General features: G+C 39.5%; 2 protein-coding genes across 2 annotated transcripts; one reads left to right on the forward strand and one right to left on the reverse strand.

Moving 5' to 3' along the window:
* The first annotated feature begins 229 nt into the window (after nt 1-229).
* On the forward strand, nt 230-3,487 carry asb13b (ankyrin repeat and SOCS box containing 13b). Its single transcript, XM_020623301.1, has 6 exons — nt 230-579; nt 830-1,029; nt 1,176-1,326; nt 1,940-2,074; nt 2,627-2,818; nt 2,904-3,487. The coding sequence occupies exons 1-6, from the start codon at nt 537-539 to the stop codon at nt 3,050-3,052; spliced, it is 870 nt and encodes a 289-aa protein (XP_020478957.1). The 5' UTR covers nt 230-536; the 3' UTR covers nt 3,053-3,487.
* Nucleotides 3,488-4,630: 1,143 nt separating this feature from the next.
* On the reverse strand, nt 4,631-12,849 carry LOC109973582 (neuroepithelial cell-transforming gene 1 protein-like). The gene is made up of 12 exons (XM_020623288.1): nt 12,377-12,849; nt 11,138-11,204; nt 10,891-10,950; nt 10,295-10,402; nt 10,042-10,209; nt 9,885-9,947; nt 9,693-9,789; nt 9,515-9,591; nt 8,809-9,066; nt 8,492-8,662; nt 8,193-8,379; nt 4,631-5,490 (listed from the first exon to the last, which is right to left on the reverse strand). The coding sequence occupies exons 1-12, from the start codon at nt 12,520-12,522 to the stop codon at nt 5,171-5,173; spliced, it is 1,722 nt and encodes a 573-aa protein (XP_020478944.1). The 5' UTR covers nt 12,523-12,849; the 3' UTR covers nt 4,631-5,170.
* Nucleotides 12,850-21,733: the final 8,884 nt, after the last annotated feature.

Below are 21,733 nucleotides of genomic sequence, written 5' to 3' on the forward strand. Positions count from 1 at the left end.
ATTTGATTATATAAAAAGGGGTAGAACTTTGATTGGCGGTCTGATGCAGTCACTCCACTTTTCGTCACTACTGTGCAGAATCTAGATATAAACTGGCAAGATGGCAGTCGCCACATTCACGATATCCGAGGATTTAGGGGGACGTGTTAGACATCGTCCATTTTTTTAGGCTATACAGTCGTTTCACTTTCATGGCAACTGGGAACTCATGACAAATGCACAAGTATGTCAACAAATATATACATTACAAAACTCGTATTATTATTTTTTGCATTGTTTTAGTATTTTTAGTGTCCTGTTTTTTAACCAGTGAATTATTTAAGATGACTGTTATCAGTTGTTCTCGTTTTGTACGCCGGTTACCTACAAATCCCAGAATTCCACGCACCTCAGCAGATGTACTTGAGCTCTTGCCACCCGGTTGTTCCGCGTGTTTTGTAGAAATGCGGGCCTTTCAGTCGTTATTCTTTTGCTTCAAGATGAATTACACCGTTGGGTGACTATGTCGATTACGGAGAAGAAAACGGTAACATGAAATGGAGATCACTCGGGCCAGACCGTCTTTGTATGGAGAAATCGGTAAGTGGCTAACAGTTAGCATGTAACTAGGTCAGTGTTAGCTAGCAGTAAACTGGTTTTATGGTTGCAAAAACGATGAAATCTAGGATGTTATGATGAGCGTTTTCACAGTTTCAGTTGTATTTGCTGGATTGGCATGACAAAGTAAATTTGCACAGAGAATTTTGTTAATCATAAATTAACACACAGACACCCAGAAAAGTTTAATCAATAAAAATGCTCAGGTTTGTTTTGGTTCTCACATTTGCAGCTCACGGTCTTGGATTCTGGACCGAGCGGTCAGCAGTGCATGAGGCTGCTGCACAGGGCAGAGCCCTCCAGCTGCAGCAGCTGATTGAGGGAGGTGCAGCAGTTAACACTGTGGCTGTGGACTCCATCACCCCTCTGCATGAGGCATGTATCCAGGGACAGACCCAATGTGTTAGACTGCTGCTGAAGGCTGGTGCACAGGTGAGATGGTGCCACTGGCTCACACTTGCTAAAATTGATTCAACATAAACATTTCACCAGAAAATCAAGCCAAGTTTATGGTTTTATTCATCACTGCAGGATTGACTGGAGCATGTGTGACTTTATTATGACTCTGTGTCCAACAGGTAGATGCTCGTAACATTGATGGTAGCACTCCTCTGTGTGACGCTTGTGCAGCTGGGAGCCTGGAATGTGTCAAGCTTCTGTTGCAGTATGGAGCAGCAGTTAATCCTCCACTGTTTACCTTCTCACCTCTTCATGAGGCATGCATGGGAGGTGAGAGATGGAGGAGGCTTGTTACATACAGTATTGCACAGGAATATATTTTGAGCCATGTGTCTGCCCATCAAAATGTCTTTGCGTCAGCAGTCTTGCACTGCCAGATTGGGGTGTACCATGTTAGTGAGCAAATGAGTCATCCAGACAGGCCTTAGTTGTGTAAAGTTCCAAATTTTCCCTTTGAATAACCAGTTTGAAAACATGAAAAATTCTCAATGTCAAGATTTCTTCTTGATATGGGGATTTAAAAGACAGGAGGGGCAGGAGTTGAGATGGGCCCCTGTGCTCCACAGCACTTGGCTATTTAGCTTTTGATTAATACTTTTAAAAGCCTTATCCCTAAGACTATAGGACAAAAGTGTAGCTACTGATTATGCTTGTTAAGGCACTTGAACTGGAAGACTTGGAAGATTGTAATGTTGATATGAGATCTGAAATGGAAATGGCTTTGACGTGAGCCTTAAGCCAAAATCTGTTCAAGTTGAACAGCAGTGTCGGTGCTCTGTGAAGAACAAAAGTACAAGACATTTTACAGCCTTGGAAAGTCTTTGTGCTGCAGAACATTTCATTTTGTTCTAAACAGACATGATTTTGTGGTCTTTCACAATAGGTAACTTGCAATGTGTTCAGCTCATGATTGATCAAGGAGCTTTCATGGAGGCCCATGACTGCCACTATGGGACCCCGCTTCATGTAGCCTGTGCCAGGCAGCACTATGACTGTGCCAAAGCTCTCCTCAATGCAGGTCAGTCTGTGTTTGTGTTCTGCACATCAATGCTGAGTAAAATCAAATGTCACAACATTTAAGATATAGCAACCAGCATATCACCCTAAAAGATTAACTATTACAGTAATATGAAATGTATTTGTGTAAAGATTAGTGTTGTTGCTTTATGGTAATTATATATATTAATACATTTAAAAGATCCACATTTGTGTGTAGGTAGGGAACTATATACAGTAACTATGTGCACCTTAGCTTTAGAATTGGTAATTGTTTAGGTTAGAGGAGTGATACGCCATAAACAATGTAGCACACTTGTTGTGGTTGACACAGTCAACTAACTCTTAATTTATGGTTCTGCTTTGAATCTACGCCATACTTCTACATGGATTAGACACAGAACCATAAGTCGAACTTAAGTTACACAGAGGAAACTATCCCTTTGCGTCAACCTTGCCCACAACCAAAAAGCAGTTCAATTTGGTTAAGCATTGGTTGCCACACCAGTGATTTGACATTGCAGACAACAAAGCTTTTCTGTCACTTATACAGGTTTATCTTTCTTTTCCCAAGGGGCAAATGTGAATGCTGCCAAACTACATGAGACCGCCCTTCATCATGCAGCCAAAACAAATAGCGTTGGCTTGATTGAGCTACTTGTGGAGTTTGGAGGAAATGTGTACGCCAGGGATAACCTGAACAAAAAACCCATCCACTACACGAGTCTGGGCTCTCCCCCTTATCTTTGTCTTGAGTTCTATGAAAGTAAGTGTGCTTATATAAAGTATGCATCCTGTCATGGCATTATATAGGGCAACACTAAAATATAGCCTCTGTTTTTCTCTCTTAGATACACCCCTCAGTCTGCAGCAGATCAGCAGAGTGGCTGTGAGGAGGGTTCTCGGCACAAGGGCACATGAAGTTGTTTCCAAACTGGGCTTGCCCAATCGCATCATAACTTTTCTTTTTTACATGCCACCTCCAATTATTGAAGTTTAATCACATATGAGAAATTTTAAGAAAATTTAAGACGCTCCTCTTAGATGGTTAAATCTAAACCTGTTACACCTTCTGGATCTGTGGTCTCTCTCTGCAAAGTCATGTGACAGGATGTTGACACTGGCAGAAGTACAGTACAGTACAGATAAAGTGTGTAAACATGACCAGACTAGTAGAGGAAAGGGAAGGGAAATGTTTTTCATTAGATTAGTCAGACTGTTGCCCTAAGAATTCTGTAATTGGCTTTTTCACTTAATGAGCATTAAAAGTATTGCTTAAGTCATTTTAAAATACATAACACATAAGACTTAGTTTCCCCACCAAGTGTGATTATAACTCCGGTAATACTTCGTTGATCTTTAAGGGAATGTGACGTAGTTTGCATAGGATAGTATTGTTGTATGTATTTGTTCTATATATGTGTATATACTATTTATTTTAATGTAAATAATACAGATGGTTGTATCTCTTACATTTGTGTAAATATATAGATCAAAACTATCACTTTCACTGTTGTCTTTTAAAGCTTCAGAAGTGATCTATTTATTTTTTTTAAGTTCCTTTTGGGCAAATATTGCTTCACATGGCTGCAATTGTCAAAACTAGATTGACTGTTGATCATTCAGTCCAGACTTTAGTCAGTCCACTGTAGGATAATAGGCAGGGAGTTTCTAACTGCTTTGCATAGACGGATTAACGACATGTGCCCGAGTTAGTCTTGTGTTTCAGGTGAGTCAAACCACTCAAACCTCAAATCAAATGTTCCATTGTACAAAGGAGGAAATTATGATATTGGCACCTCTTTCTTATATTGTCTTACAGACAAGAATGAACTTGAACTTTTTGCAGTTTTACATTTTTATTTATTTATTTTATTTTTTTTAATGGGCCTTGGTTTTATAATAAAACTACAGACACTTTGTTTTTATATAAACAAGTATAATAATGTGCATCTCCTTTTCTTTTCAGGGGCATATCACCGTCACACACCAGAAATGGCTAATCATCAACGTTGCAGTGAGTACAAAGTCCAGAGTCATGACAAATGTTTAGCTAAGGTTTCCCAACATGTAAAATCAGCTACGCACAAATGTAAAATCAAGTTAATGCAATTTATTTTTTTTTGTAGCTTCTACTTTCATACCTTCATCTTTCAGACAAAATCCAAGCTTGACTGGCGAGCAGATCACGTCTCACAAAGGGTTCATCAGGATTTGATAAGAACTACAGCAATTCCAGTTATAACTGGAAAGAATTAATGGTTACTTTTTAAAGACACTGTAACAACTTACTGCCTTAACAGCAGCTTAATTTTGAGTTGCAAAATGTGCAAAACTACATTATGGGTACGTCATTTTTAGACACACTTGGTGGACAGGAGTTTAGTTTATTCTGTGCTTCTGTTTCTTTTAGTGTTGCAACACATTTGAACAGATGTGTCAGCAGTAAAGGGAAATGACTAAGGCAACAAAGTACAAGTGGGATGACAGTGTTGTAACAAGTTCACAGTCAATCATACTCAGAACTCTTAAAGTACAAACTAAATGTTTTATTTTTTTCTGATTAAGAAATTCCAGTAAAGTACATCTAGATAAATGTGACCCTTTTTTCCCCTCAAATGTTACCTTATGGTATTGGTGATCATTATCTTAACTCTTTCTCAAACATGTTTAGCTTCCTCTCACCCCACTGCTTCCTGTACACACAGTTGAGGCTCTCACCATTTCTCAGCTTCACCCCCTCCTAACAGAGAAAACATTTAAACTGCACACTGCCTATAATATAGAAGCAATGACATTTTGATTACAGCAAAATACATACGGTTAAATGTGCTGACACAAAATAACCAAGAAACAAAAGAGCTACAGGTAGTATAAAACAGTTTTATACACAGAAACCCCAGTTTGACATACATTTAGCTGGTGTAAGCATACATTTCAGTCACACATCACTTTTTGTAAACTAATTTTACTTTTTAAAGACTAAAATTTGTACGGAAATGATTCGGAAGACTTCCGTACAGTTACAGAGACAAAGCTAAAACACATAGGGAATATTAAAATTCACTGTGAAAGAGGACACGTGTTATGTGCCTGGCTGAGAGGTCCGGCTACATGTCTATACTCCCGTCTCCTTCCTCTTTATACAGCGTTGTAACTTCCGGTCCAGTCTGGTTTTAGAGAGTGTCTGACGCCGAAGTGTAGGGCCAGAGGCAGGTGGACAGTTTTCATCTGTATCTTCTTTACAGATGGTGGAAGAGGGGAGTTTGGCTCTGATGGCCTCTCCCTGCTGAAGTGTCGGTGGAGGCCCCTGTTGCTGAGCCAGTGCAGTGCGTAGACAGTTTAGCCACTGCTGCTTGTGGTAGACATCGTTGACATACAGGGTGTGGGACTGGCCATGGGATGGATCCATAGAGCTCACACGGAACACATTCTTAGCTAGAGGGACAGAGAAACAAAAACACTCAAAAAGTCTACTTTAATCTAGTTTTAAAGATGCTTCCTTTAAAAAAGTTCTTTAAGTAACTTCAAGATTATGACCTGTGGTCCACACACCCCATAAATATACTGTATTTCCCTAATTTACAAAGCATATAAAGTACTATGAAAAGGCTGTAGGCACTTTAGTTTTTTCCTGTTTACTGCACCTTGCATGAAGTTGATTAAAAACTATTAATGACAGGATATTTGAAAGCATTCCAACATTTAACTGTAGTGCTTAAAGCTAGTGTAAAATGCTGTGTATTTAATAAACTATATACATGTACAGTTTTTAATTGGATGACTCCATTTCTTAAAACCACTTGTCAGCACATTAAGTTAAATTTACACCACCAAAGCCACAGGCTCTGTATTCCGTATACAGTATTGTTCAAAATAATAGCAGTACAATGTGACTAACCAGAATAATCCAGGTTTTTAGTATATTTTTTATTGCTACATGGCAAACAAGTTACCAGTAGGTGCAGTAGATTCTCAGAAAGCAAACAAGACCCAGCATTCATGATATGCACGCTCTTAAGGCTGTGCAATTGGGCAATTAGTTAAAAAGGGTGTGTTCAAAAAAATAGCAGTGTCTGCCGTTGACTGTACAAACACAAAACTATGTTGTACAAACGTTTTTGTTTCTAGGATTTAGCAATCCTGTGAATCACTAAACTAATATTTAGTTGTATGACCACAGTTTTTTATAACTGCTTCACATCTGTGTGGCATGGAGTCAACCAACTTGTGGCACCTTTCAGCTGTTATTACACTCCATGATTCTTTAACAACATTCCACAATTCATTTACATTTCTTGGTTTTGCTTCAGAAACAGCATTTTTGATATCACCCCACAAGTTCTCGATTGGATTAAAAAAAAAGGCATGTGCAGAAGAGGTTACAATTTGCCAAAGAACACATCAACTGGCCTAAAGAGAAATGGAGGAACATTTTGTGGACTGATGAGAGTAAAATTGTTCTTTTTGGGTCCAAGGGCCACAGACAGTTTGTGAGATGACCCCCAAACTCTGAATTCAAGCCACAGTACACAGTGAAGACAGTGAAGCATGGTGGTGCAAGCATCATGATATGGGCATGTTTCTCCTACTATGGTGTTGGGCCTATTTATCGCATACCAGGGATCATGGATCAGTTTGCATATGTCAAAATACTTGAAGAGGTCATGTTGCCTTATGCTGAAGAGGACATGCCCTTGAAATGGTTGTTTCAACAAGACAATGACCCCAAACACACTAGTAAACGAGCAAAGTGTTGGTTCCAAACCAACAAAATTAATGTTATGGAGTGGCCAGCCCAATCCCCGGACCTTAATCCAATCGAGAACTTGTGGGGTGATATCAAAAATGCTGTTTCTGAAGCAAAACCAAGAAATGTAAATGAATTGTGGAATGTTGTTAAAGAATCATGGAGTGTAATAACAGCTGAAAGGTGCCACAAGTTGGTTGACTCCATGCCACACAGATGTGAAGCAGTTATAAAAAACTGTGGTCATACAACTAAATATTAGTTTAGTGATTCACAGGATTGCTAAATCCTAGAAACAAAAACGTTTGTACAACATAGTTTTGTGTTTGTACAGTCAACGGCAGACACTGCTATTTTTTTGAACACACCCCTTTCAACTAATTGCCCAATTTCACAGCCTTAAGAGCGTGCATATCATGAATGCTGGGTCTTGTTTGCTTTCTGAGAATCTACTGCACCTACTGGTAACTTGTTTGCCATGTAGCAATAAAAAATATACTAAAAACCTGGATTATTCTGGTTAGTCACATTGTACTGCTATTATTTTGAACAATACTGTACATTAGCTCTGGAGCCGGTTCTTACTGCTGCACTACCTGACTGCCATAAATGTCTCCGGCTGTCGTGAACACATATGATGTCATTTCAGAGACAAGCCAGGAGGGGCAAAGAGGAGAGGAGGAAGGAATACTACCCGAGTTTGTTTTCACTCTCACTTTGCCCTTAACAGTTGAAAATTAATTGGAGATGTTAGTTCATGAAGCTATTCTGGGGGACACTAACTGAATTAAAGGTATTCTGAATAAAAAATTAATCTATATGTTAAGAACAATGTTTGAGTGGGTGCCATAACGAGAGCAAACTTGTTTTAAAAGTAAAAAAAGACACAAAATACGGATCACAAATTAAGCAAAGCCAAAATTCCTTTCTTTGTTGATGAACTGTGGACATGTAGGTAAGTACACAATCCATTCATTCATCTATTATCTATGCCTTTTATCCTGGGGCGCCATTGTGTGAGAGGCAGGGTACACCCTGGACAGGTCATTCTATCACAGGACTGACAGAGACAGACAACCACATTCACTCCTACGGACAGACTGGAACCCAGAACCTTCCTGACTGTGAGGCGACGGCACTAACCACTGCATCATGATGCCACCCTAAGTACACAATGTCAGTAAAAATTATCAAGTACAGTACAGTAAAGCACAAAGATGTCTTCCAAAAAGTACAAGCATGTGAAAAATAGTTGCTCAGGTGCAGTAACAAGAGTAAACATGCCACGTATTGACTTTTCTGTGAAGTTTGATTACCTAGGTTTAGGCCTGTCTGTACAAATCTTACAAACACAGAGCCAGAAGGTGGAGTGCAACACAGTTCAACCCACCTTTCTCTCCAGTGGTAAAAGCCCCTCTGAATGACCCCCCTACACGGACTTCTCCATCCTGCACGTCTTCTACAGCCAAGTCCCAGACTGGGATGGGCTGTCGATACACCTGGAAGCAGTTCCTGTCATTGCGTGTCACTTGTCGGGTCAGAACCAGCAGTTCAGAGAAGAGGAACACGTGCAGCCTCTGTGCAGATGCACATTAACAGACAATGAAATGTACTTACATGACCAAAAGCATGTAGAAAATAATTTTATAGCGTATAGATGCCAATAAAAACAGTAATTGTAATTCTCACCAAGCCACTCTTGTTCCGCAGTTCACCGTGACAAAGTAGGGCCTTACAGTTGTCTATGAGAGGGTCCCGCTGCTTTTCATCCAAGTACTCCAGTTTGTTTATATAGTACTTGCATTCAGATTCTCCTTTCCTCAAATTGATTTCAGACAGGATCTCCTGGATTATAGTGATCTGGAAAAATAAAGAAAGACTTTGGTTGTGGTAAAAAGACTAAGTAACAAATTTAACAGCCAAGTTATTTTTTCTTATTCAAAAGCTACATATATTCCACACTCTTGTCTGTGATTGCAAAGATGTGTATAAAGTAGAGATCATACAGCTTTTTCCAGGCTGACTACATCTGGGTGATCAGGAGGAGTGTGTCTAAGGATCTCTCGCAGCAGCAGCGGGTATTTCACCAAGCGTGAACGTGGGATGTCCAGGAAGCTCCAGAGGTCCAGTTTTCTGCTGAAAGGGGACTCCAGACAGCGCTGCAGGAAGTCCTGGACCCGCCTGTCCTGCTTCTTCTGGTCCAGCAGGGCTTTGGCTGCAAGCTGGTTGCTGCAGTAGTTTTTGTAAGCATTCAGACCAGGCAGCTAAAGAAATATAAATATATAATGATCAATGAGTCATAATGGGAAAATGCCAATTTTAGCACATACACAGAATAACTCAATTTTAACTGGTTTAACTTTTCTGCAGTGTTTCCGTGCTTAATTAAATTAAGTGATAAAAATTAATATAATACAAAATTGTAAGCTGTACTGTCCCTACTAGCTTTCCATTATTTCAGTTTGTCTGATTCTTAAGGGTAGGTTAGGTCTGGAAAATGGTGTTGCTTATTGTGGGGCTCTGGAGATTTTTGATGACGTGGCCCGACACCCCCGTCTTTGGGGCCAAATAATGGGTAAACATTCCTTGGCACATTTAATTGTGTATTATTGACTAACTGCATTGTGTTTAAACGACCCTGTAGAAACCTTGCATAATGTAAGCGTTCTCCTAGTATATTCTCAGAATGTGTTAACTTCCTTCCAGATATACCCAGTCTATTACTATCTGCCCGATCTGAGCCACTGTTCCATTGGGGCCAGTTCCCTTTGTTAGTTTCATCAACAGGTCTGCAGATTAAAACACAAACAGAAATGCACATAAGCAAAGCAAACACAAACAGGTGACATTCAGAATAGTTTAAATCTAGGAATGCGTTATAATAGTTTACCCTCATGTAAGGGGATGTATGCATCCAAGTCCCCAAATATGTGAGCTAGTTCCTCCTCTGTCATGATGGACAGCTTTAGCATGGGATCATGGTATGCCTGAAGGCAAGCAAAAAGCATTGAGAGCACAAATATGTCCACAATGGGAAGGTAAATGTTTTCACTTATTTAATTTTAAATGCAAGTTTTCCAACCTTTCGTGCAAGTTGAAGATCTTCAATAAGATCCTGCTCTCCCCTGTAAAGCTCATAAATTGCCTGGAGAAGAAATGTTAAAAACCATAGTACAACAAATTAGTTTAGTGCTTTCTGTGCTTGTAAGAGGACTGTACTCCAGAGTGAACTACACAACCTCTTGTCTCTTAATCTCTTTGGTGGAGAATGTGCTCTTTTGATGGATATCCAGTGTCTCTGACCACAGTGTGCTGTTTCTGCGTTTAGTGGGAGTGGGACCTGCTGTCTTGCTGCTGGCTTTGAGGGACATTCCTGGTGACTTGGTTTCACCAAGTAATGACATTGACTAGGGAACAAAGTTTTAAGCAAAGACAAAGTTCAGTGATTGTTTGTGGAGTCATTGTCATGGCAAAGGACGGCATATATGTTACCTGTATGGTCTGGCCGAAGCGCCGCACAGCTCCATTCTTTGAAGGAGATATCAAGTTGACAAGGGATGAAACTTTGGCCAGTGGTCGTACACGCTTGTTACTGGGTTCCTGGTAATCACCAAAAGAAACAATCTTCAGTTCCACTCGACTCTATTGATGTGTAGACTGAATACTTGAAATAAATTGTATTGTTTAGTACAAGGCTCTCAATTACGCACTGTGAAAAGGACATACAATAACATGATATTTAACTGGTATTCAACACCTGTTGAAAACAAATATAAACCATATGAAGCCACTTTAATGTGCTGAACTGAACACTGAATTTGTAACCATTATAGTCAAGAGACAGATAATGCAAGTGCACAATGAGGCCTAGATTTTCTTTATTATTATTTCCTCAGCCAAACTTTGGTTGTGCCAGTCTAGGGGAGGGTGGGATTAACCCAGCTCATAACACTTGAGAGCGCTCAAGGCTGGCTGCGGTTAATGTCTGAGTCATGCAGTGGAATTAAAGTTTGCTCTGAGGACACATTCAAGGGTGCTGGACTATACTTGCACCCAACAGACAGACCAGAGCCTGTCCTGACTCTTACCTTGATGTCAAAACTGGACAGACTAACTGTATCCTCCTCCTGATCTCTGCGCTTTCTCTTCTGTAGAAACATAACATGCATTTTTTATATTCAAAACTCCAATCAGTATTAAAACAACACATTGGCAGCAATATCTCTGATACAAATGATCACAGCCCAAAATATTCCTACACACAACAAAACACAATTCCAAATATCAGAGATAGTATGAGTACAAAACGTGGAAGAATAAGTCACATTAACTCACTAGACTGAAGTCCCATGGAGTCCCTGGAGTGAGAAAGGTGAAGGAGCTGACTCTCTGCAGTGGAGGTCTACAGCAAACAAGACAAACAAGTAACCTTTATGCACAGTAAAAACACACTTTATACTGTGTACTTCATACAGCTTGGCTTTTTTTAAACTTGCATGTCTAGTTAAATTTTGTTCAGATTCTCCTTAGTGCTCCGTGCAGTTTCTTTATATTGTATTGATAAAGAGGAACAGAATGTAATTAAATGTGCACACACTAGCAGCAGAAACACACCACAAACAAGTTCAAGTTACATGACCAAACTTCACCTGAATTTAAACAGCTTGTGTTACTCTAGGTAACCAAGTTATTATAATGGTTTATCAAATGTATCCAGGAGAAGTCAGAGAATCATTGCTTTTATAGATACTGCTTTAGAGCTGCTTTAATATAATGGATGCCTTTGTAAATGCCATTTCTGTTCCAGTTATGTTGAAAATATGTCACATATTGTGATGGAGGAATATTGTATTAGAGGAATGAACACTGAAATGCTGAAAGATGAGCTGAAAGAGTAAAATTAAATAAATACCTGAAAGCAGCAGAAAAACAGTCAACATGCTACTAGAATGCTGCCTCTAACTCACATTAGCATTGACTCTAGAAGTCAGCTGATCAGCAGAACATTTGATCTTAAGTTTGATTATTGCTCAAGCAAAAATGCCAACCATTTACTGGTTCCAGCTTAAAAAATATTGAGTAGAGGTGAAATGATTAGTTAATTAACTTATTAGTGGCTGGAATATATATGTCAAATATCTGCGGGTCCAGCTTCTCGGTGCTTCTTTGCCATAGAATATCTTTGTGCTTAGAGATGCTTGTCATACAAAGAAGACATTTAAAGACGTCACTGAATTTTTCATTACTCTTGGACAATACATAAACAAAACAAATAATCAATGAAAACAACAAATCAATGAATCCAGGAAATACTCTGTAGATTAATTGATGGTGATACTAATCTCACAGACCACATACAGTTTAATCCAAGGCAGTTCATGGTCACAATATCCGAAGTTATGGCTTCCGAGGTGCACATGAAGGCACCGTTTGCCAGTTAGAATACCAGCCCTAGCCGTCGCAGTTGGCTAACTCGGGTAACTAGCTCGTGATAAAGAAGGTGCTATAATCAGGTTATATTATGAGAGACCTAGTAATTAAATAAGTTCCATATTTTAACACGTGGTTACGTACTTTTTGGATTTGTTCCTTCGGAGTGTTTGTGGAGAGGGCTCTGCAGCGGTAATGACACTGGCGGTGCACGTCCTCGATGACATCCTGCGAAGTTTCTGCGTTTTGTTTTCCACCGTTCTTCCACTAACTTCTTCATTTTCTTCCATTTTGTGGGAGGCTTTGTTTTGAAATCAGTTACACTGGAAATGAAGCTATTGCTAAGCGAGCTAAGTTAAGTCCATACATATGAAAAAAAATAGTCTGATGTGTACAAAGAAATAGGAGATCGATAACAACACACACCGCTGCGGAACTTTGAATATGGCGGTAGTCTTGGAAATGGACCAATCAGGAGAGGGTTCAGAGATCCGCTGCTAACACATCATGAGGTGGGAGGAGCCAATCAGACTTTTTGAAAGGACCTTGAATATCTTCATGTTTCTAACCACTGAGGATTAATGGAAACAAATTTAAGTTGCACATTCATATAGATTTATTTTTGTTACGATTATTTCTATATTAGTTTTTGCAGGAGTGCATTTACTTATTTCATTGTCACATCTTAAATATATATATTTATTATTATTGAGAGCTGTCAGGGGATACCAACATCATATTTTTGCCCCAGATACACTTTTATGCATTAACTGTCATGGTTGGTGAGCCACAGTGTAGAAATAAAGTGAGAAAAATGTCTCCTTTGAATTGTTTGCACTCAAACACACAGATGTGAGTATTAATAAAAGGAATATTATCATATCAATATTGCATCAGAATGCCTGTGTATTTTTTCATCTTCTGTTTACTGAATTTGATATATACTCCACAACATTTAAAAAAAATTCAGTTCAGTGAAACCAATGCATGGAAAAAAATATGTGAGATTCTGTCAAATTTCTTTGCTTCTCATCAAACTTTGGACACTTTATGTGTAACAAATAATCTTAATGGAATATTTACGCTACGCAATAAACCATCTTTTTCTTAAACCTCCACATAAGGATCAGAATGAGATTTTATAGGCATACTAGATCTGTTTGTTCGTTCCCTCTAGGACGATCCGACATTAGTCAAACAGGACATGATAAACTTCTTTGACCCCACAGCTCTGCTGTTAAAAGGCACATTGTAACCTCAGTAGGGCCTTTTGTTCTATTTTGTTTAATATCAATTTAGTCAACTCATTGGTGTCATGAAAAATGAAGCCTGACACCACTGCTGCAGTAAAGTCAGAGTGGAGAGGGCATTTTGAAATGGATAAGAAGGCATGTACTATACCTTTTCACCTGTGGCCTACATTCAAACATAATATCTGGATAATTGTGAGTTTATAGTTGTTTGAAATAAAAACAATCCTACAAACACATGGAATGTACTGGATTAAACATCACCACAAGGTACATTTAGTAGCAGTTTTGGAGCTTTCATTGTATCTGCCCCAGCAAATGTTTTCAGTTGTCTTGGAACTCTATATGTTGAAATTTCCATTTTTTGTGAACACTTCTTGTCCATATCGGAAAAAAGGTTGAGACTGAAATTTTATTCTTAAACTTGGAAACGATATTTGACAAAGAAAGCAGTGTTAGGATACAGTCCACAGATGCTCTTCTGGAGCTTTCATCTCCACTTAAAATTATTTAATTATTTATTTGCTCAAACAGGTGACAAGACTTTTCTTTTATTACCATTGAACATATTTACCTTTGGGAGGCAGTTTCATTTTCAGCAAGTGAGGTTAAATGGATTACAACAGAATTACATCCCAAACCATTCAAATTGATTGCATCTGGTGCTCAGTAGAAAAAGCAGTTATCTCCAGGTGACAACATGCAAGTGCATAAGGAGGCCAAGGACACGTAAATAGCTGCACTGAAAAGATTTATTATGATAACAAAATGCAACTGTAGCAAATACATAAAAAACTGTAACCTGTATATACTCACTTCTTTAAAAAAATTTAAATAGTACTTTTCACATTTAGTTGAGAAAAACCCTGCAATAGGATGAATGGTAACTTTAGAGTGGGCCCTTAAAGATAACTTCTGAAAAAAGAAATATGTTCTTGCACTTACAAATGAAAAGTTAATTTCATAGGCAATACAACACAGCATCAGCTTTGCTGCTACATCCTTGCCTGGTGTGGTATGGCCGGTAGCTTACTGCGGCTAAGGGGAGCTAATAATAGCAAACTTTGGATAGATATTGTTGTGCAAAAGACATTTCTGACTCTGACTTCTCTGCTTTCTATTATTGTTTACCATGATCTCAATTGTCTGAATCTGTTTTCAGTTGTGGCCACAGTTGAGAAAAAAATATCAGTTAAACAACCAAAGTGTATCAAAGTACACAGGTAATGGAAACAGAATTTATAAATGAATAAAGGTGGATTCATGAATAATTCATAATTGAGTCAAATGGGAGAGACAGACAGGGAAAAATATAATGAGAAGCAGCATGGCAGCTGTGACCAGTTAGTGAATGAAGCAGGAGAACACAGTAATTTATACAAATGTGACCTACATTTGAGGCATCACAAGAACATCTTGTATTTCAGGTTATTCATGTACGGAGTCTGTACATGCTGATAGTCCACGTCCCAGAACACTGATTTCATATGGTGCTAGAGACTAGTTACAAACATCTATGCCACCAAATGAAATCAGTTTCTGAGTGCAGTCTTTTACTCAACAAGTCTGATTGTTATAGACAGCCCTTTGAAACATGTTACGCAAGATTTAGAAAAAGAGCAAAATGGCAAGCTTTGTGTTGTTAACTGGTTGCAGGTCAAACATAGTTGATCTCTGCCGAGGGAAGTTTCCTCTCACCGCTTGATGGTGCACTCTACAAATGAACAGCAGAGGGTGTGGTTACATAGCAAGCCATAACCAAACCCATGACCCAATTGTAAAAGACATGTAACCTCATGAGGCTCAGTGGAATATTTCTGAAGAGGCAGTGTCAGCAAAACTCAGAGGAAACTCCGTCCCGGTACTCCACCTACCTGGATCAGCAGGCAGCACCAGAGTCCTCTGCTAGAGACCAAAACCATCACAAACATCATGACAGTGAAACAGTCGTATCAGGTTTGAAAAATAAAGTTGTTATTTTTGATTGAGATGACATTTTAGCTTTGGAGTTGGTGATTTTAAAGGAATAGTTTGACATTTTGGGAAATACTTTAAATATATTCACCTAGAGAAGGTGTGATTTACTAGAGAAACTGTGCCAGGCCTGGAAATAGTCTGGCACATAACAAACAGAGGTATGGGTTATTTATTTAGTTTTAGACATGCTGCTGTTTCAATGTGCTTAATAGTATTATATAATACATATTATGTAGGTAAGGACCTGCTGTTTTGGAAGGGTAAATACTGCACCCACCTGCAGAGAAGGGTATGTGTATGAACTGCAAGAGGAGCGGAACATGATGCATCAAATTACGCCCCTAAAGACTCTCCCAGCTACCACCATGTCTGTCTACACCCACAGGTGGGCGTGAGGCATGTCTAGTAGGGGTATAACTTACAGTAGGGGAAGGGTTAGGGGCACAACTGGATACATCACATTACTCCCCTAAACGTTTAGCCCATGTCTTTCAGTCTGCAGATAGATATGCTACTGCTGGACCTGTGTGGCAGCACAAGAACCTTGCTTTACCACTGCAACGTGAATATGCCTTAAAGGTAACAGAATTCATCTACCAGCACCTCTGAAACCACAACTTGTAATTTTTACATTTTAGTTTTGGTACAGTTTAAACAAATAAAATATAGGATTTTAGTTAATGAGCTCTAGAGGTGACGATAGGCAGATTTTGTAAACACTGGACAGAAGCAGGCTACCATGTTTCCAATCTTTCTGCTTATCTAAGCTAACCACTACTGCTTGTAGCTTCATATTTAATGAACTGATACAGCATAATGGTGGTATCAACCACCTCATATAATACAAATAAGAGTATTTACCAAAATGTCAAACAACTTTGAAGGGTAGAGGGAGATGAGAAAAAGGAAAAGTGTGATATGATATAGAAGCAGAGAGCAGGGTACAAAAACGACATTCATCATGTTTGAATAATCAGTTCTGAGCTATAGTCTAAACTGAGATTGTTGACATTAAATGTGCAACATAAAGGTATCAGGTCAGGCAGGTCTAATAATATGCTTCCAACATAAGAGCTATGACTCATGTTTGCTTCCAGATGGCTTCATTTGAACAGGAGCTGAAAGGGGGAACATTTATCATAAGACACACTGTTCATCCCACCTCCTCTTCCCCTTCTTTTCTGTCATGTTCATGGGCAAAAATTTCATCTGAATAAATATAAATCCAACATGCAGACACCAAAAGGTGCCAATTAATACATGTGTTTGTTCAAGAAAAAGATCTGTCACAGTGCCAGCGTGCCACATCACACTGAAACAACACTGGGTGAGTTAAGAGAAAGGAAATTAAATTCTGACCTCCTCTGGCTTTGCTGGTAAATGCTCTGCATCACCAACCTAGGATGATGACTGAGCCACAGCTAAATGGAAATAGTAGCCCCAGGGGACATCCAAAGAAGCTATAGTCATCACTTTGTCTTTCATCCCTCCAATATTTATGTTTGGTGTCATCGACCATCTGAGAATTCAGAACAAGGAAGTGAATGAGTCAGTCAGTGATCGCTCGGCTATGAGGAGCAGAAGTAAGTGGAGACATGAGGATGAAGAGGTTGTTAAGGTTGTAACTTGTCATTCCCCCTGAGGTCCTCCTGCACGTGGTGTGCCTCCAGTTGCAGTTACATGTTATAAGGGAGTGAATGTTCTTCAGTGTGTGTAAGTGAGTTCACACACAGGACAAGCAAAGCAATTATCCTTAATGGCAGAGGGGGTAACACCGTGAATATGAGTAATCATGTGCCTGCGAGGCAGATAGGTGCGGAGAGTATGGATTTAGTGGTAAAGTTTCCTTTTCATTGTGACAGGGACATGGAGGCTTGTTGACCTAACCAATGCAGAACTGACAATTAGGTTTATGAAGTAGTGACTGATGAATTTGATCAGTGTGACATTCAAAATGTGAGAGAAATGTGAGTCAGCCACATTATGGAGTGGAGACAAATCTATTTTTTTAAGCATTTGTCCTTCTGAATGGCACATTTACTGTGCTAAGAGGCACAATAAGGCTTCCATCAGGTTAAAAGAATATTCTAAACCAAGGCTAACCACCTGCTAGTTGATGCTTCATATGTATAATGCAAATATGGTACTGGTATCAAATTACTCATCTAGCTTCCAGCAAAATGTCTACAAGTGTATTAAGACTGGAAACAGGGGAAACCGTTAGCCTGGTGATTTGAAAGTAACAAAATCCACAATCAGCACCACTAAAGCTCACACACACATGTACACACACACACACACACACACACACACACTCACAAATCCAATGAAGGGTTATACAGTGAACTTTAGAGGTGCTTGCAGGTATATGTTATACCTTTGGACATAGCCAGGCAAGCTATTTCTCCAGTTCCAGTCTTTGTGCTAAACTAAGTTAACCAGTTGATGGCTGTAGAGTCATATCTAGTGTGCACATATGAGTGTGGTATTGCTTTGCTTTTCTAGGTCTCATCAAGAAAGGAAATAATCTCATTTGCCAAAATGCTGTAGTATTGCTTTAAGACAATGAGAGAAAAGTGTAAGAGGAATCTGCAAGATCTTGCTGGGATCAGAAACCCAAGTAAGACTTTAGGGAACTGGCCAGATGCAGGAAACTCAGTCTTATCTGATTCAAACTATAAGACATCGAACTGAAGATCAGTTAGTCCACCGCTATCTCCATATACAGAGTATGATCTAACCACTTAAACTGGATTGTGCATCATATGCCGAGACTTAAAGCAATCAGCCTTGTGGCAAATAAAACATATTTCCTGGGGTTTTCAAAAACAAACAACTGTGATTAATTAATTAATTAATTAGAAAACACTGTATATCTGCTACAGCATGGTGATGTGCAAAGATGAGTGAATATGAGGATGAGAATTTGAATTACTATCTTCAAAATATAGAAAATAAATGTCACTGTATCTTATGCTGGAGGATGGGTAACCAGGGAATTTTAGAAGCTAGCCTGTCTGCCATTAATTAGCCTGGACTTTGTTTGCCTTACCTGAGATCAGTGACTGTGCACACGAAGGAAGACTTCATCACACAGGATTTAAATGACAGAATGAGGTTTGCAGGGAGTGCATCCTGTGGCTATATATACCGGCACTGATGTAGGACAGGATCCAGGTGTGGTCACCTGGCATTCACATATGCAACATTTAGCGAGTAAAAGAACAAATTAAATGAAGAAAGGCAATGTGGGCACACATTCAGTATACTCAGTATAAAGTAGGACATTGATATTCAAAAAATCAATCTCAGACTCACCGAGAGGCATCACATTTAGTTTGTGCGAACAGACAAGTGAGAGGACGGAAGTGTTTTCTCTGCAATGGACTACACCTAATTCTTGTGTCACGGCATACAAGATCACCAGAGCGTAACTTACAAATGAAACTGCTCTCCTCCTGGAAAGAACTCTGATAGGGAAAAATACATTTAAAGTCCAACAAACCATGACAGCAAGTTTTTCAAGACATGAGGCGATCACTCACTTTGCATGGCTACAGGTGAATGATTGAGGTTCAAAAATAGACTGAAAGTGAAACTGCTACGTCATTGTCTGTACTGCCCCATCACAATACAGAATTTAACACAGGTTTGAAATGATAAGGCTATAAGTGAAACAGCATCTTTGTCTTTATATCACTGAATAACAAAAAAATGAACAATTTGGTCACCAGTGAAAAGACAAGCACTAACCTGTTGCAAATGATCCTTTCAGCTACAACACGATGTGCTATTTCCTCCTTGGAGATATTTTCACACTTGCTGCTCCGACTGAAGTCAGTCCCACCCTATACTGAAGTATTATACTGCACTGTAAGTGCTGTAATCCTCAGCATTGTATGAGTGTGTGTGTATGAATGCACTCAGTGGCAGATGAGTTATGAGATGGAGATGCCACCGAGAGAACAGCCCCCTCGCCTCTCTCTCTCTGTCTTTCTCTCTCTTTCTGCTCTTTACAGTCAGCATGAGGAGTTCATCCACTGCTCTGCCAGAGTCATTATCGTAACTGTGAGTCAACACGGGCTCACACACACACACACACACACACACACACACACACACACACATAGACTGCACTATATTACTATCTATGTTTACAGTAAATTATAAGAGCGTAAGCAGGAAAGAAATAAATGTTTCACAAGCTTTAGAAACCTGTTCACACTTAACACATTTTCATAGAGCACATCAAATCTACAGTAGCAGCCAGTTAAATATTCACTCATACACACACAGTCACTAGACACTCAGCATGACAAAATATCTCTGCTTTCACAAAAACAAGCAATTACGCCACTGACACACACCATCCACATAATCCTCTATTTATTTCGTTCATGCTCATACATGTCCAACTCTAAAATTCTGCAAAATTACCACACAGAATTTTTATTTTATTATTGTTTTCCTTTGTTAGAGCTGGAGAAGACTTCTGACATCCTTAAAATAAGCTAACTAAATTGTGTGAAGAGAAAACAGAAGTACAGTTTGAAGTATTAAATCATAAACAGAACAGCACAGCCTGTACAAACTTTAACTTCCTTTACAAGTAAAGCCACACAAGCTGGGGAATTCCAAGGCTGAGGGTAAAGATGAAACAGTATCCACAGAGTGACGGCAGGTGAGAGAGCACGACTCACAGAGAAGAAATCTCACACTGAATTCCTCTGGGTTGACGGGAAATGGAATAATTGTGCCTCTGTTGAGGACCAAAGACCGAGTATATTCATACACATGCATACAGCCCCCGTCATCCAGTATGTGCTTCCTTTCCCAGTACCCATTCCTATATGGTGAGTCAGCTGACCACATGATGAGTCGCTCCTTTCATCTGTCCATTCTAAACATGCCAAAGGAAGTGGCTGTGAGGGCTGAGTCAGATCAACCTCTCACCCTGATCTCACTCCAAAACACCCTCCTCCTCATCACAATATCACACACATTTTGATCTGTCAGTCATCCAGCATCCTCCTACAGTTCTGTATGCACCTGCTACTGCTCTTTCCTCCTTTAATCTCTTATCTCCCACCCTGCTCTCTTTCACTTTCCTGCATCTTTTGATTTGTGTGTGAATCTACATGCATAAGGAAAGCCTCTCTGGATGTCCACAGTACCACAGCCGGGCCTCCGCCCACAAACCGACATCCTGACCATCCTCACATGATCTCTAATCCTCACCAGCTGCCTCACCAGAAAACAACTTTCTTACAAAGACTCAGAAAGACTGAAAATATCTCTGCTCTTTTCACTCTGATGCACTCTCTCCTCCTTCTTCTTTTTGTGCGTGTAATTCTCAGAACCAGCATAAGGACATGAGCTATGTCAAGACTGTTTCAGCACAGGTCATGCTGACATGACTGAGCCTGCTGAAACGGTCAAATGCTAAGTTGTACTTCACAGTGTGCACTGAACATATAGCTATACCAAGATAGTATTGTAGCTTTGGACTGGAGAACAGAAAGCAAAGCACTTTCTTGCCAAGTATTGGATGAGAAAATTGATACCACCCTCATGTGCGTATGGTAAATATTAAGGTACCAGTCAGTTACCTTAGCTTAATATTAAAATCAAGGCTGAGGAAGTAGTTGGCTCAGCTTGTCTAGAGTTATAATAATTTGCCTACTGTCAAATATTTGGACACGCTTTCCCACTGAATTGAATAGGAAAGTGTGTCCAAACTCCTGACTGGTAGTGTAAGATCCCTTATAAAGCTTCTTCCTAATTAACACATTAACTCTCACCACTCTCATAGTCACAATCCTGGCCACAGCAACCAGCCATTTTCAGAAAAAAGCCAGATAAACCCATTTTACACTCCTTGCTCTGCACCGTACATCAGCAATAGTGGTGTGTGTGTGTGTGTGTGTGTGTGTGTGGGAGTACCCAGAGGAAACCCACACAAGCTACCGGGCGAACACATGCAGACTCTACACAGAAAGGCCCTGGCTGACCCCAAACCTTTGTACTGTAATGTGTTGGTGCTGGCCACACTAATTTATCAACATGATTCAACATTACTAGACTAGAGACCCATGCAGTGTAGGGATGGGAATGTTAGGTAGCAGTGTAGTAGTTGTGTGGAATGAGCTCATAGGCCGGGGGAATAGGAAAGTGCAATACAAACAGAGTGAACAGTGAATGTGGAATTTTGTATAAACGGCTTGATGGTAGACGTCTGTGTAAATTTTGTTGTACCTACTGTGCATATGACCTT

This window comes from Monopterus albus, unplaced genomic scaffold (assembly GCF_001952655.1).
Source record: "Monopterus albus unplaced genomic scaffold, M_albus_1.0 scaffold7.1, whole genome shotgun sequence".
NCBI classification, from domain to species: Eukaryota; Metazoa; Chordata; class Actinopteri; order Synbranchiformes; family Synbranchidae; genus Monopterus; species Monopterus albus.

Bases quoted from the DNA above. Each gene is read 5' to 3' on its own strand.
- asb13b (XM_020623301.1), top strand. From the start codon at position 537: ATGGAGATCACTCGGGCCAGACCGTCTTTGTATGGAGAAATCG. The intron at 1,327-1,939 runs GTGAGAGATGGA...CTTTCACAATAG, and splicing joins TCATGAGGCATGCATGGGAG to GTAACTTGCAATGTGTTCAG. The intron at 2,819-2,903 runs GTAAGTGTGCTT...TTTCTCTCTTAG, and splicing joins TTGTCTTGAGTTCTATGAAA to ATACACCCCTCAGTCTGCAG.
- LOC109973582 (XM_020623288.1), bottom strand. From the start codon at position 12,522: ATGGAAGAAAATGAAGAAGTTAGTGGAAGAACGGTGGAAAACAAAACG. The intron at 10,210-10,294 runs GTAACATATATG...TTTGTTCCCTAG, and splicing joins GCTTCGGCCAGACCATACAG to TCAATGTCATTACTTGGTGA. The intron at 9,790-9,884 runs GTTGGAAAACTT...GCTTGCCTTCAG, and splicing joins ATCTTCAACTTGCACGAAAG to GCATACCATGATCCCATGCT.